General features: G+C 40.7%; 1 protein-coding gene across 1 annotated transcript in view; it reads left to right on the forward strand.

The window, feature by feature from the left end:
• The first annotated feature begins 439 nt into the window (after window positions 1-439).
• The window catches only part of kcnh4b (potassium voltage-gated channel, subfamily H (eag-related), member 4b), a 71787-nt gene continuing 55596 nt past the window's right edge, over window positions 440-16630 (forward strand). Inside the window, exon 1 of the mRNA XM_067430196.1 lies at window positions 440-895. Within this exon, the coding sequence (XP_067286297.1) occupies window positions 820-895 (76 nt within the window). The 5' untranslated portion in view covers window positions 440-819. The remainder of the gene's footprint in view (window positions 896-16630) is intronic.

Genomic DNA, 16630 nt, shown 5'->3' on the forward strand with positions numbered 1-16630 from the left:
CTCTGCTTGTTTGCAATGCAAGGTAAATATCAGAACCGTGTGGTTCTGTACTGAACCCACTTGAACTCTTTGCTTAGACTGTTGCTCTCCAGGAAACACATCGGCATTACAGAAAAAACAAATATTCCTTTGAAACATATCAATCTCATTATTACATGAATTATTTTGTAATACAATTTGAAAAGGCAGAGGACTTAAACATTTGAAGACCCATTTTTACCCACGTTTCTGCAAATTGCTATATTTTGCTGTAATTCTGAAGGTCATTTTGACTGTACAGGAATGATTTGTATATGTGAAGATGAGTATGTGTGATAGATTTCTTTCAAGAATGTGTGTGTGCTCTCAGTGGCTGATTAGAACTGGAGGGAATGAATAGTGGGTGTGGATAAAAAGAGAATGAGCCAGAGAAGGAGGGGTGAAGACAAATGTAACTGTCTCTGTAGCTCTGCCACAGTGTGTTACAGAACAAAAACAAACCCACACCATTTTGGAGATGTGCGGCTTGTGAAGTCATGCAGGTGTATTCAGCTGAGAGAGACTCACCAGGAAAGACGGAGAAGGAACTAAGTGGAAGTGTTCATCGCAGTATGCATTAACAAGGAAGGAGATTTGTTTGTTTCTTGCTCATACATCCACTGAACTGAGGGAGTATACAACGAGGAGTCATCATTTGGGGAACGTTCGCTCTTTTAGGATGCGTTCTCTCTGTTGTACCGCACATCTGCATTGGCCACCCTTTCTTTGGGATGTAGTGAAGATTGATGCTTCATACAGACTTTCCTCCTAAACATCTGCTGACTCTGGAAACCTGGCATCATGCCAGTGATGAAGGGGCTGCTGGCACCCCAGAACACTTTCCTAGACACCATTGCAACTCGTTTCGATGGCACTCGTAAGTACTGGCACAAATGCAAACGCACACCAAATCCATATTCATATGTCTTGAACAAACTTATACTGTCATAGTCTTGTTAAACAATTTCCAACTGACATGTTTATAACAGCTTCCAGAATTACAACATCTGGTTTAATGAGCCCCTTGAGCACTGATGTTTGATACTGCTATAGTAGTACAAGGGCACACATTAATTATGTACAGTGAGGCTGCGGTTTCCATCTGCATTTATGCACTTGTGTTTCTGGCTTAAAAAGTGACTTGAGTGATCTGACCCTTAAAAATGACTTCCATTGGGCAACCCTAATGTTGTGTGGATTCAGTGTTTTTGGTCTTAAATAATTATCTGCAAACTCATAGCTCATGGTTCTAGCAATGCCAAAGGCCATAGATTCGTTCTTAGGGGATTGCATGTTCGAATAAAATTTACTTTATCTTTCCACCATATACGGTAACTTAAAGTGAACCAAAAATATTATTTTTACAATAGCATTTTCTGTTCAAATGACAAACATTTTGGTAGCACTTTATTTTACAGTCTTGTTCCACCACTGTAAACCCTAATGCTCATAATAATTCATTGATTTGAGTAGAGCCAACTCAAATTAAACAAATTAGTTCAAACCAATGATTTTTTATGAGTATTTAGAACTTTCTTTTTCTTTTCAGTTCTCAAAACTGATACACTGGAAGTAATCTGAATTGTTTTATTGTTTTGAGTTTCATGAACTTTTTTCTTTTAATTTAAACCAAATTAAATTTAAAGGGTTACTTCAGCCAAAAATGACATTTCTTTAATTAATGACTCACCCTAATGTTGTTCCACACCCGTAAGACCTTAGCCTAGAAATCTAGATGCACCCTAGCGGCAGCAAATCTAATCTGCCCGCGAGTGTCATCTAGCAACTCTCAATACCCTTCTGAGCTGTAATCCCCTAACTCTTGACGGGCCAGTCACAATGGCCCTCATTTATCAAAAGTGCGTACACCAAATATCCAGCGTACACCTTGCGTACACCCAAAACCACGGTGACTTTGAGATTTATCAATATGGACGTTGGCGTACGGCACGCTCAAATCCTACGCCAGCTCAGGAGGTGGTGTACGCACGTTTGAGTTAGTGGGAAAATGCGCAGAAAAACTATTCCTAACACCACAAAACGCACTTACAAGATATGCTATATTATGACCCACTGTTAAAAACCACAACAACAACAACATTCAGTGTTTATTTTTGTGCAACATGAACGTCAATGTTTAATTTGTGTGACTTTATCAAAGCGTTTGATTTGTAGGCATATGTATTCCTACAGTCGCGAGCCTGTGCGCTTTACCAGCCCGCCTGGCCCGGCAGCTGCGCACGGACTGGGACTAAAATAATTCAGACTGACAAAATAATAAAAATGACCTTCTTCTTTAAAATAATAATAAAATCAATAAAAACGACATTATTCTTCTAAATAACAAGCGTCATTAAGAATAATAATAATAAGAAGAATAAGAATAAAAATAAGAATAATAATAATAAGAAGAATCTTACAAATTGTCATGCAATTATTAATGTGAATGAATGGTACTCCACATCACATCATCATCACTGTCGTACACCCCAATACATGCCGTGATACGAAATTAAATGCTAATTGTTTCAAAACGTGCTGTAAAATAATGCATTGTGATGGTAATTTATCATCCAAACAGCTATTTAAACTGCTGGGGTGCGCTTCTCAACCCCCACACTATTAACAGTACTCGTAATTGGGGTCCATATTTTTTTTTTGTGGGTGCCTTTATTCCCACTCTTTATACTCTTAAATAAAACAATTTCGTTTTTTTTCCACTTCCCTGGTGATGGTCTCGATGGCGTGCGTCTCAATCATCTCAATAGTTCAGTAGTCAGAGCACTGATCAGGGAGTCAGCCCATTGACTTATGTCCTAATCAGTGCCCTGACTAGTGGACTAGTGAGATGATTGAGCGCACCCGATCTCCACGTCGGAGAAGTTTCGCTTCTTTGCCGTCTTCCGTGTGTCTATGGCGTAAAATGAGGGCGTGCGGGAGGCGGAGACTTGAATATATAGGGGCGTGTTATTCTAATGACGATCGTTTTCAGCCGCGGGATTTATCAAGGGCAGGTATTGCGCACACCTGAATTGCAGAGGTGCGCACAGTTTCATAAATCAGGCGGTGAGAGGAGTGTAAGCATAATCTTACGCCAACATATACACCAGTTTCTACGCAAGATTGATAAATGAGGGCCATTGTGTATAGAGTTGGAGGGCGGGGCCATAATGACGACGGCCGAGTTGCGTTTGCGTGCTTCTAGTAAACACAGAAACTGGCGAACGGCGGTCTTTCGAATCAGCTTTGACCGCGACTCTGGAAGACTTGGAGTTAAGCTTTTCTCTGAGAAAAGAACAAAGAACGGCACTGAAGTCATTCTTAAAAAGGGAAGATGTGTTCTGAGTTTTGCTGACCGGATACGGTGAATGTTTAATCTATCAACAAGCTCTGTTTCACCTTCGTTGCTCTGGTTGGTGGTAGCGCTATCCTATCGCGTGCAAAGGAAGTTTGAAAGAGAACCGTTTATCCCGCCCCTCGGATTGAGCCCTGTCTATGGTGAGTTTCCAGACCAAACATCTTGATGTGGGTCTGGCTTGTCAGGCTAGTAAGACCTCCGTTCATCCTCGGAACACAGTTTAAGATATGTTAGATTTAGTCCGATGCCTTTCTGTCCTTTGAATGTAAGTGTATGCCCACTTGCTGTCCACGTCCAGAAGGTAATGAAAACATCATCAAAGTAGTCCATATGTGACATCAATTGGTTAGTTAGACTCTTTTGAAGCGTCAAAAATACATGTTGGTCCAAAAATAATAAAAAATATGACTATTCAGCATTGTCGTCTCTTCCGTGTTCCTCAAATAAAGATTCAAAAGGGTATAAATCATGATTCAGATCGCGTGTCAAACTGGCAAACTGCAGAAATCATGTGACATTGGCGATACGAATCACGAATCAATCTGCTGATTCACGACCGTTTGATTCTTTATTTGAGGTTTGAAAACAAATGCGGAAGAGAAGACAACGCTGAATAAAGTTGTATTTTTTGTTATTTTTGGACCAAAATTTATTGTCGATGCTTCAAAAGAGTCTAACTAACCAACTGATGTCACATATGGACTACTTTGATGATGTTTTCATTACCTTCTGGAAGTGGACAGCAAGTGGGCATACACTTACATTCAAAGGACAGAAAGCCCTCGGACTAAATCTAAAATGATCTTAAACTGTGTTCCGAGGATGAATGGAGGTCTTACGGGTGTGGAACGACATTAGGGTGAGTCATTAATGAAATAAATTTTATTTTTGGGTGAACTAACCCTTCAAGTTTAATCTAACTGCGCTGTGATTTATATTTCCCAGCATGCTTTGCCATGACACTCAAAAGGGACAGTAAATGCCAAAACTAGACTGAACCTACTCATAAACTGACTGACAATAACTGAATCTACTCATAAACCTAAACCTAACCATAACCCCATATTTACCTTATGTAACCCAGTATTTTCTTTGGTAAGTACACTGTTAGTAGCCTGGATGCCAGCCGAACTTAGCCCCGCCCAGACATTTTTTAGGTCGGGCAGTTCGGTCTGGTCTCGCTGCATAGAGAAGCAATTATCCCCGAACAGAAACTGTTCGGACCAATGAAATCATCAGGGCGGGCTTCAGACGATGACGGACAGATGATCAACAGTAGCGTAATCATGCACGTCATCAAAGGCGCTTGGATTATATTTGTTCAAATCCTAAAAGGAGAGCTTGTTTGTATATGCATTCACCATAACAGGTTCTCTCAGAAATGATGATCATGTTGGGTAAGTACTCTGTGTATCATTAAATTATTTTGTTTTTTTTACAACACCTGCAAAGATCGTGTATTCCAGCATGATTCCAGTGCGTGTGCAGACAGGGTTGCCAAGTTTTTACAACAAAACCCGCCAACTACTAGCCCTAAACAATGGCTTCTAGGGGGGTTCTCCGGGAAAAAAATGTCGTTTGGGGGGTAAATGTGTGTTATTTTGGCAAGGTGTCCTGCTAAAATTCGCACTCATGGGTCTATATATCACATAATAGTCGCTTCAACCCACGGTCATAGAAAACAACTCGCGGAAAAAAATGCGGACTTGGCAACACAGTGCTGTTGAACTCTGTTGAAATTTGACAATGAGTCGCTTCGTTGCTCTGATTGGTTGTTGGTCTGTCCATTTGAGGTCTTTCCTGGTTCGGTTGAAACACGCTCCATAATCACAGCCCAATGGAGCAGTTTCAGACTCATATTCTGACTAGAATTGAGTATGACCACATCAGGCTACACTGTTAGTATATGTACTGTAAAATAGAGTGCAGCCAACATGTGTTTATAGATTACAGTGGTGGATCAATCTTGAATATCAGTTCTTAAAAGTGTTTTTTTTTTTTATGAAGGCAAATCATTAGCTTCAGAGTGAAAATACCTGTGTTAGCAAATTGTTGACATAAACGTTTCAACAATGTTGGGGTGTAAATATCTATATCAATAATGTATTTCTGATGTACTTCATACTTATACTCTAAATATGTTGTGAAAATATATCAATAGTGTATTTCTGTACAGATGTACTTCATTATACTCTAAATATGTTAATATGTTACTGCATCTTGTACTGAAAGTGCAAGAAGTGCAAAGATACCATATACTTGAGTGTTTATTCTTGTTTATCATGGGAGATAAATCTCCTGTTCTGCTCTCATGGCATAAGACTTGAGAAACGTGTGCCATGGGAAAAGTTCATGTCAAGGGACATAGTTGTTTGTGTAATCATTTTACCCTGAACCTTCTTGGCCACTAGTTAAAAGGTTGATTACAGGTTAAGGCTCTCATAATAATAAAACCAGGATGTGTATTTTACTCTATTACATCGAAATATCTGTCAAATGACAACGATTTTTTGAAATACAACACAAAATGCTAAATTATAAAGCAAAAAAATCAGACACTATTCAACAAAAATGTGAAGAAATCTTAAATATAATATTCTTTCACAAAAGTGTCTGTACCAAGATTATGGTCAGCCAAACAACACAAATCTGATGATATAAAAGTAGCATAAAACCCTCCCATCTGTGCTTTCTTACCATAGTAATGAAGAAAACCCTTCACACAGCTTACATGCAAACTTAATCTCTTCTGTTAGATAACACCTCACTAACACAAACACACAACTGCATGTTCATGCACATTTACAGCTTCTTATTTTAACAATATGCTAGGTTGCAAGAGATAATTGTACTCTATGAGTGTGATATTAACACTGTATTTGTTCTTTTTATTATTGTGAAGCTGCTTTGCAACAGTCAGTTTTGTATAAAGCACCTAAGGACAAAATTATTGTTATTAAAAAAAACATTGATATTTTTTATCACAGTGATGCTGAAGGGTTTGAGATAGACAATGAGAAAGAGAAGTGGCCACCAGGAATGTTTACTCTCCTCTGTCAATGTGCCAAATTTCAATGTTTTAGCACATGGCTCTGTGGGCTACTATTGACTCTTAGTAAGAAGGCATTTTATTTGCTTGTGGATTTCTTTTTTCTTCACTTCAAACTGAAGCTTGACACTATGAGGAAGTATAGTGTTACTGGTGTTCTCTCACATGGGTCTTTATTTCTTACAACTGTTTGAGATGAAGAGAGAAGAGACAGGTGATGTGTCATTGATGTTAACTTCTCCTCTTGAGACACAGGTCCTCTGCTCTTTCCTCACAATGCTGGATGTTTCTGGGTAACAGAGCACCAGTGTACTCACAGCCCAAAATAGCTGCCCTCTTGTTGCCGTAGAGACCAGCTTTCCTGCAGTAGATGCAGTAAAGCTGAGCTTGTGGTTCTAACCAATGACTTACTGAAGACACTTGTACAAACAACAAATGTTGATCATTTTACTTTTATGATTTATAACCATTAGTTTTATCAAATATATCATGCATATGCTAGCTGACTCTCAATTTACTCCAGTGAATATTTCTCAAGGTAGATCATATTTGAATGTCCATTTCTGAAAAGGCACATACCTTGCTTGTACAGCTATACAAAAACACTATATTTTCTCCGGTTCTGACAAGGAAGAAACGCGCAGTTCATTTAACATGTGTTGACCTTGCTATTGGGGCTTGTCGCACTATATTGGGTAATTTATCTACATTAAACAGCCTTACAGAAAAATTGTAGATTATTATAAAAATTTACAAAAATTATAAAACTGAAAAAAATTGTATATTCAACATTTTAACTATATTGTTTTGGGCAACAAATATTGTATATATTATCAGTAACACTTTTTTTACACTGTAACAATTTCTTTTACATGTAGTTACTGTTGCAATAACTATAAATTATGCATAATTACATGGAACAAACCCTAAACAAAAACCTTAATCCTAACCCACACTTTAACAAGGAAACATTCAAATAAAGTGTAGCCATTTAAAAAAATATTTTCTAATTGTATCAAGGAAGTAATGAAGTGTTTGTCCTCATCCTTATTTATTAGTTTGTGCACATTTTTATAATATTGTATGAGCTGAGATTTCATTATAGATTGTGGTAGTATATACAGAGTCAGGTGGTTTCAAAATTCCTCCACCGCTTCACGAGTTATATAATCAAATATAATAGACCCTATGTGTATTTGGCGTGATGTCCGAGGAGAGGGCTCCGAGCTTAGAACCCAAAGTAGCCTACTCCCCCATATCCCTGGCTGGGATAAGAACAGATAAGAGAGGAGTTGGGGTGGAGGAGGGATGCCTGAAAACTGTTGTGGGACAAAAGGTGAGTCAGCTAGTTATATATGGCATCCTCGCGCTGTTTGGGTAGGTTATCTGAACGTGCTTCTTCCGAACTTTGTTAAAGCTACACTGTGTAATATTTTCCCCCATCTAGCGGTGAAAAGGTATATGACCATCCAGTGAATATTAGTTTCTGTTTCTCTCAATTCCGATTTCATTTTAACTCCTACGGTGGCCGATTTAGTCCAAGATTAACAGGGCAATCCCCCTCTTCACATTCAACACGGTGCCATCGAGTCTTAAAACGCAAAAGGCGAAGCTTGAATTTACGGGTATGTCCCTCTTTGGCTAATGTACTTTCAAGATGGAGGGGCAACATGGCGACCAGCATTCGAACCCCTCACCTGTATGTATTTTCAATGGCATATTATAAACTTACGAGAATACTTTATTACTTGAAAGAAGTAATATGCATGAATGAGCACATATATTTTTGAAAGCACTAAGTGTTTGTAGCTAAGAATAAACTAAAAAAGTTACACAGTGTAGCTTTAATTATGTGGGTTTTTTTTTTTTTTTTGCTTTCTTTTTTTTTTTTTTTTTTTTGGTGCTTTTGTTAATGAACAGCTTTTATTTGGCTGGCCCTGCCCAATATAAACCAAATTATTGCCTGAATCAGATTGAAATTACATTTAGGCTACATATTTAGCCGATGCTTTTATCCAAAGTGACTTACATTAATTTCAAGGTATACTTGCCTATACTTGCATTAATCTGGTATACATGACATTGGTGTTGATAGTGCCATGTTCTATTGTCTGAGCTACAGGAATGCCTTGACAGCGCAGCAACTGTAAATTTGTCAAAAACAATTGTTAAAGTACAGACTGATTTATCGATTCTTACATTAATTTTTGGCTTACATGTTTGTCACATGCAAACACACACAGTTAGAGAGAGACGTAAAAGGAGGTTGTATTATTTAAATCATTTGTTATATGAATTGCAATATATTGACTATCCAATCGGGCACCTGCACAACAAAAGTAAACGAGTGTGTGAGGCTACAGAAGGATTGCTGTGAAGATCATTTTGATTATACTAAGCGAAATCAAGGGAAATTAGTTAAAATAGTGCTCAAATAAATAATTATGATAGTAAACTACTTAATATTCAGCAAATATCAATTTGAGCAGCACTACGTTTTTGATAGATTAAATAGATTTACTGACTGTATCGGAAGTGTATATGTAGTAAGCTATGCATGCTAAGATGTTTTTTGGTAGTTTTATAAAAGGAAATATTGTATCTACTTTTACAAAGAGTCCCAATGTTCCACGTCCAGATCACCATGATGGTGTCTTCTCCAGAATATCTGTTTCTCTAGTTTCTCGAGTAAGGCTGCATGGTTGTCTCAATCTTTGCTTGCCTGGAAAGCCTTTTCTGTTTATGACTATTAGCTCTGTAACCTAGGTTACTGATTTGGATTTATCCTGTTACTACTTTAAAAAATTTCTCTGCACATGGATCAGTTTTCTTCTTTTAGTCTTCCATGTTACAGATTACATTGGCCAATCCCCATCCAGCAGAGATTCAAGCCCTTAATTTGATGGTAGCATAACAAGTGGAGCCATTGAAAGTGGAGCCATTGAAACAACAGCTGCCACATTCTGGAATGAAAACAAGGAATTGAAAGCAGTGCATCAATGGCTCTCAAACTCCCAAAATGAGGACAACCCTCCTGCCTACTTCTCACCAAAGATGGCATTACCTGAAAGTTATGATAAATCACAAGATCAATGTAGATTTTTTTTCTGTCTGTTGGATCTTTTCTTGAAAGAAGAGATTGTGCCACTGCAATTTGGGGAAATGATGCTGAGGTTTGGAGGGACTACATTTAATTTATAGAGCACTTCCATAATGTTTTTAAATACCCAGCTGGAGAAAGAAAGATTGGAGTCTAGTTATTATGACTCAATCTAGCTTACTGCTTTAAATATGCTTTAATATTCCATATCCTCGCAAGTCGCAACCCAAAGTGACACAGATGATATAGCACTTAAAATAGTCTACAGCACTTAAAATAGTCTACAGAGATAGAGTTTGAATCCTGAGTTACAAGCCAAGCTAAACTGCATAGATGAGTTTATTCATGCAGCTATCAATTTTCCTTGACACCCTACTTCGTTATGAATAGTTTGCTTCTTCATGCCCTGTCCATGCTAATATTGCTGCAACCTTTTGCCACCGAAAGATGACTCTACCCAGGAGAGTTGCAATCACATGCTAACCACATAGGCTACCCAGTGATTTACAATCCTGGTCCTGGGAACACATTGCTCTGCACATTTTTGTTTCCTTTAATTAAGAAATCAGATTCAGATCATCATCAGCTCATTAGGTGAGAGCTCTATTAACTTAACTGTGTCTGATAAGATACAAACAGTTTGGGACCCTGGACAAATTGTGAATAAAAATTCTCATAAACTTATATTTTATTCACAATAGACTATAGATACCATATCAAATGTTGAAAGTGAGACATTTTGAATTGTCATGCCAAAAATTGGCTCATTTTGATTTCATGAGAGCTACACATTCCAAAACAGTTGGGACAGGTAGCAATAAGAGGCCAGAAAAGTTAAATGTATATATAATGAACAGCAGGAGGACCAATTTGCAACTTATGAGGTCAATTGACAACATGTTTGAGTATAAAAAGAGCCTCTCAGAGTGGCAGTGTCTCTCGGAAGTCAAGATGGGCCGAGGATCCCCAATTCATCCAATGCTGCAGTGAAAAATTGTGGAGCAATATCAGAAAGGAGTTTCTCAGATACATTTTTTTATCATCATAATATAATATGTTATCATCGTCTACAGTGCATAATATCATCCAAAGATTCAGAGAATCTGGAACAATCTCTGTGTTTGAACCATGAACCATACTGGATGCCCATGATCTTTGGGCCCCTAGACAGCACTGCATCACATACAGGAATGCTACTGTAATGGCAATCACAACATGAGCTCAGGGGTACTTCCAGAAAACATTGTTGGTGAACACAATCCACTGTGCCATTCACCGTTGCCGGCTAAATCTCTATAGGTCAAAAAAGAAGCCATTTCTATATATGATCCGGAAGCACAGAAATTTTCTCTGAGCCAAGGCTAATTTAAAATGGACTGTGGCAAAGTGGAAAACATTTCTGTAGTCAGACGAATCAAAATTTGAAGTTCTTTTTGGAAAACTGGGACACCATGTCATCCGGGGACAAGGCGGAGCGATCGTGTGGGCGTAGCTAAAGAAAGACGAGAGCGAACAAAGCGGTGACGTCCTCAAGCGTGGAGAAACCCTTGCTATCAATCTCAGCTAATAGATATGATCCAGAATCTACTTCGGAGGCTGAAATAGAAACAGCAACAGCAGGACGTCCGTCTCTGTGGTATGTACTGTATTTAGTGCCCTGTCAACATTTGTGTGTCTTTACTCGCAGTTTATGAGGACATGATTCGGTTTATGGACTATTGTATGCGACTAACGTAAACCTTAGCAGTAGCAAGCAAAGCGGTTTTGCACGTCAGACTAGTGTAACGTTATACATAGAACAGCAATGAAGTCTGTTAGCGCATTTGAATGATGAAGCACGCGATTGTGTCGTTTACTGATGTTTACTCACGCGACGATAAGCAACAGCACATTTTAAGCAGTTTTACTCACCGGCTGCTTCCAAAGCAGGACCGAACCTTTATCGCTGGGACCGCTCTGTAAAAAACACACTTCTTGGAGTGTGGAGATCCACTTTGCGATGCGACTGAAGCGATGTTGTGAAGCTTCCCGTCATTTCTGCGTTCAAATCGGTTCAAATGCAGCGCTGCCTTCCCGGAATGCTGTGCTGAAGCGTTGAAGTCACTTAATGTCAAAGTGGAGGAATGAAGTGGAGCGCGGCGCGGACTATAACCGACAGAAGTGTTCACGGACGACTGGATCTGCAGCTTGAGAGCAGTGTTTATGGACGTGCATTTCGTCTCTCGCTCTAGTCACGCGTGCGCACACCCTACCGGGAGAAGAGCCCGCACGGCCCATACAAGGACCTTCCGGTCTATTAACGTCAAGCTGAGCCATACTCGAAAAAAAAAAACTCTCCGAAACTTGTGAGAAACCAGAAGGAGTATTTTTAACACAGAAATACTCCATCAAACGTCCAACATTAGTTTTTGAAACTTTGTCTATGTTTAGGATGGGAATCCAAGTCTTTAAAAGTGTAAAAAGCTCAGTATGCATGAAACAGCATTTCACCCCCCCCCCCCCCCCCCCCCCCATAAAATCAACTTATTTTCCCTTAATATGATACTTTTTCTCAGTTTAAACATTTGATATGTCATCTATGTTGTATATATGCTGAATAAAATATAGAAATTTGAAACTTCCAAATCATTGCATTTTGTTTTTATTCACAATTTGTACAGTGTCCCAACTTTTTGGAATCGGGTTTGTACATACAAAATGTGTATCAAAAACCACTGCCTTAGCAGCCTTGATCAGCGGAAAAGCAGGCTTTGTAGAGTTGACTGTTAAAGGGTTAGTTCACCCAAAAATGAAATTTCTGTCATTATTAATTATTGTCCTTCAAAATAGGATAGGAGCATAGGAGACTGGCACAGACAAGAAGAAATTGTTAAATAAAGTCATTATTTTTATTTGTTTTTTGCACACAAAAAGTATTCTTGTCACGTCATAAAATTAAGGTTGAATCACTGGTGTCACATTCACATAGACTATTTTAACGATGTCTTTCCTACCTTTCTGGGCCTTGAAAGTTTTAATTAAATTGATGCATGTGGAGGGGTCATAGAGCTCTCGGATTTCATTAAAAATATCTTAATTTGTGTTCTAAAGATGAACGAAGGTCTTACAGGTTTGGAACGACGTCAGGGTGAGTAATTAATGATAATTAATTTTCCAATTTGGTTGAACTAACCCTTTTGACTAACCTCTTTTGACAGTCGCTCACTACCGATTACCATTATAGTAATTCTACAATTTCTCTCTCATGCTACTTGAAGATTAATTGACTCTGGGGCTCCTGCTACATTCATTGATATGTCAACCTTCAATCCAGATAATCCCTGTTGTCAACTGGATAAATGGGAATTGTCTAGTACAATTTTAAATACTCTGTAATTCAACTTGAATCTGGCCTTTTTCACATAGAACAAATATAGTTTGTATAGTTCGAACAAATATATATTGTGGAGCGCTAGCCCTCCACATCCTGAGAAGGACCAAATGTAGCTTGCTGTAAGGCTTGCTGTAAGGACCTCTAGCTTGCCATACTAGCTTGCTGTAAGGATCTCTTGGAAGCCTTCATTAAAACCAAAGGCTTCTAACCAAAGGCTCCTCCACATAGACCAAGGGACTGTGCCATAGATCTATTCCCTGGCAGCATAACGGACATGATTTCAACTGAGGGGTTGATCTCTTGAATCACTGAAACATGGCGTAAACTGACAATATTAGTATTAGGACCGATTCACATTAGCTCCTCTCCTTCACCATCTAGACTCCACTAAACCCTATATTTTTTAAGTATGCATTAGATAAAGGGTTTGGGGCTATACTTTTACAACAACAAGCTGATCCAGCTAAGTTCTGCCCTTGTGCCTTCTATGGATCTGTCTGTTGAAAATGTATGAGAAAGAGTATGTGATCCTTCAATATGCTGTGGTATGTCACTCAGTTAGTCAGTGCTGGTGAGACAAAACCATTAGGTGGCATTCATGGCATATTCTTTTATCAGCTCCACCCCCATCTCCACCATTTTGTGTCAGCTTTTCCCCCTTAGGATGTGAAGGAAGAATACACGTTTATCCCTGCTCATGACTGCTGAGAGACCTGTTGCATTAAGCTAGTTGAACAAACTCTGAGTTTAAGAGTAGGTTTAGAGTTGACAAATCCATATAAATCCAACCTGGTTTAGATCAGGTTCAAAGGGCTCACAATGCTCAGTATAATTGTTCTCTTTATTTGGATTGAGAGATACATGGGGAGTGGCTTTATTGCATATTAACTCACGGCTGATTGGTCCAGTTGTGGATTGAGATCTCTAACCCAGAATAAAACCTGCAGGTTTGCCGTGTAGCATAAATTACCATTAAAAAAAAATCCACCTTCTTGAGCCCGAAAAAACATCTTGGATACGCATGTAACCTTAGTTCCCTGAAGAGGGAACGAGATGCTGCGTCGAAACGCTGTGAGAACGCCTCTGCGTGATTGCGTCATGAAGCGTGTGTCGAATCAGTCCAATCGGAAGATGGGATGTCATAGGCAGGTGACGTCATAGACCCGGAAACTATAAAGCACCCGCAAACACAAACAGAAACTAGCTTCCCCCGTCTAGTTCGTAGAACCTGATGAATGTAAGAGCGAGGACCAGCCTGCCGTGTTACAAACATCCTGGAGCGAAGCCCCAGACAACAAAGCTTTAGAAGCAGCCATACCCCTGGTAGAGTGGGCTCGGACAGCCAAGAGGGAAGGCTGTCCGGCCGCCTCATAAGCAAGTGAGATGGCCTCGACCACCCACTTGCTCATCCTCTGCTTAGATGCAGGAAACCCTCTTTAAGGTGCCCCAAAACAGATCAGTCTTTCTCCACAGGGCAGCTCTGTGGACATACGGATCTAGCAACCTAACTGGGCATAGCAGATTGAGTTTCTCTTGGTCTGACATCCGGAAGGGAGGAGGACAGAAGGCCTGCAGAGTAATAGGACCCCTAGGATTAGTGGGAACCTTAGGGACATAACCCGGTCTAGAATGGAACAAAGCTTTCACCATACCGGGTGCAAATTCCAAGCACAAGGGAACCACTGAGAGGGACTGAATGTCTCCAATTCTTTTAAGAGACGAAATAGCCAGAAGGAAGATTGTCTTTAGTGTCACAAACTTGTCCGAGACCTCCTCTATAGTCTCAAATGGAGCCACAGACAGGCTCTGGAGCACAGTGGCCAAGTCCCAGGCCGGAACCCTCATCCGAACCACCGGCCTCAGCCTCAAGGTACCACGAAGGAAGCGAGTCACCAACGGGTGTCTTCCCAAAGAAACCCCACCCAAAGGAGTGTGGAAAGCATCTAAGGCCCCCACATACACCTTTATTGTGGAGGGGGTCAACCCTGCTGAGAATCTATCCTGCAGGAACTCCAGCACTGTACCAACCGGGCAATTAACTTGGTCCAACTAGCGATCTCTGCACCAAGCAGTAAATAATCTCCACTTTAGTGCATACAATTTCCTCGTGGAGTGAGCTCTGGAGTGATGAATAGTCTCAACAACCTCAACCGAGAGACCTGAATCTAGGAACGGGGTCCCCTCAGAGGAGCTTCTGCTTTCCCAAAATGTTTCCACAGGAGCTCCACCACCTCGAGGTGAAGCCTCCATTCCCCATGCCTCGTCCCCTGCCTTGGCAGTATGTCTGCTTCCTGATTCAGGACCCCCAGGATATAAACTGCCCTGATAGACAACAGTTTCCCTTGGGCCCACAGGAGAATCTGATGTGCCAGCCTGTACAAGGGGCGAGACCTCAGACCCCCTGGATGGTTTATGTAGGCGACCACCGACGTGTTGTCTGATCTGACTAGCACATGGTGACCCTTGAGGTCTTGCAGGAAGTGTTTCATAGCCAGAAACACTGCCATCATCTCTAGGCGATTTAAATGCCACGAGCGCTGATGTTCCTGCCATAGACCTTGGGATGAGTGACCACTCATGGTCACCCCCCAACCCGTGTGAGATGCATCTGTCGTAAGCGTGACGCGGCGAACATGAGCTCCAAACACAGGTCCCTGGGACAGAAACCGATGATCTTTTCAGATGACCAGAGCACAAAGGCATCGCCGCGTGACCTTGATCGTGCAAAGTGGCTTGGCTCTGAGCCACCACTGCAACAGCCTCATGTTCACCTGGCCAAAAGGTATCACGTTGGACGCAGCTGCCATGAGGCCTAAAAATTTCTGGAACTGCTTGACAGTGACTAAACGATATAGCTTCGGTTCTTTCACCGCTGACAGGATCGACATTATGCGTACTGACAATAATTGCGCCCGCATAGTTATCTAATCCTATACTACACCTAGATAAGTGGTCCTCTGAGTCGGAGAAAGCACACTTTTCTTTGCGTTTAACCTCAAACCCAACCTCTTCATGTATGCGAGGACAACATCTCGATGTTGAACCGCCATATGCTCTGACTGAGCCAAAATCAACCAGTCGTTGATGTAACTGAGTATGCGGATGCCTTGCAGACGCAAGAACCCGATATTGGTATGCCTCTCCCCTGAAGGCAAACCTCAGGAACTTCCTGTGTTTTGGAAGGATGGAAACATGGAAATAAGTGTCTTTGAGATCTATAGTGACAAACCAGTCCTCGGACTTGATCTGTGACACTATCTTTCTGAGTGTACGCATCTTGAACTTGAGCTTCCCTACAGAACGATTTAATAGACACAGATCTAGTATCAGGCGCAGCCCTCCATCCTTCTTTGGTACAATGAAGTAACAGCTGTAAAACCCTGACTCCCTGCTGGGAGGGGGAACCCTCTCTATAGCCCCCTTTCGCAGAAGAGTCTCTACTTCTTGTGCCATAACCAGAGCCTGCTCCGGGCCTACCACTGTGAGTAGGACACCGTTGACAGGAGGTGGTTGCCTTCTGAACTGAATCGCGTACCCCCTCTCCACTATCTGCAGGACCCATTGAGATATATTCATAGACATTTTCATTCGCCCAGAAAATCTACTAAGGGTACCGGCCTCTCGAGGCTGGCCTCTGGTGTACTTTGAACTGCAAGTGCAGCGCCCTGAAGCGGCGAACCGGCAGAGAACGACTGACCTGACTGTTCCGGGACCCTGCGAAGAGGGGGCGGA

Source organism: Pseudorasbora parva, chromosome 21 (assembly GCF_024679245.1).
Source record: "Pseudorasbora parva isolate DD20220531a chromosome 21, ASM2467924v1, whole genome shotgun sequence".
Lineage (NCBI taxonomy): Eukaryota > Metazoa > Chordata > Actinopteri > Cypriniformes > Gobionidae > Pseudorasbora > Pseudorasbora parva.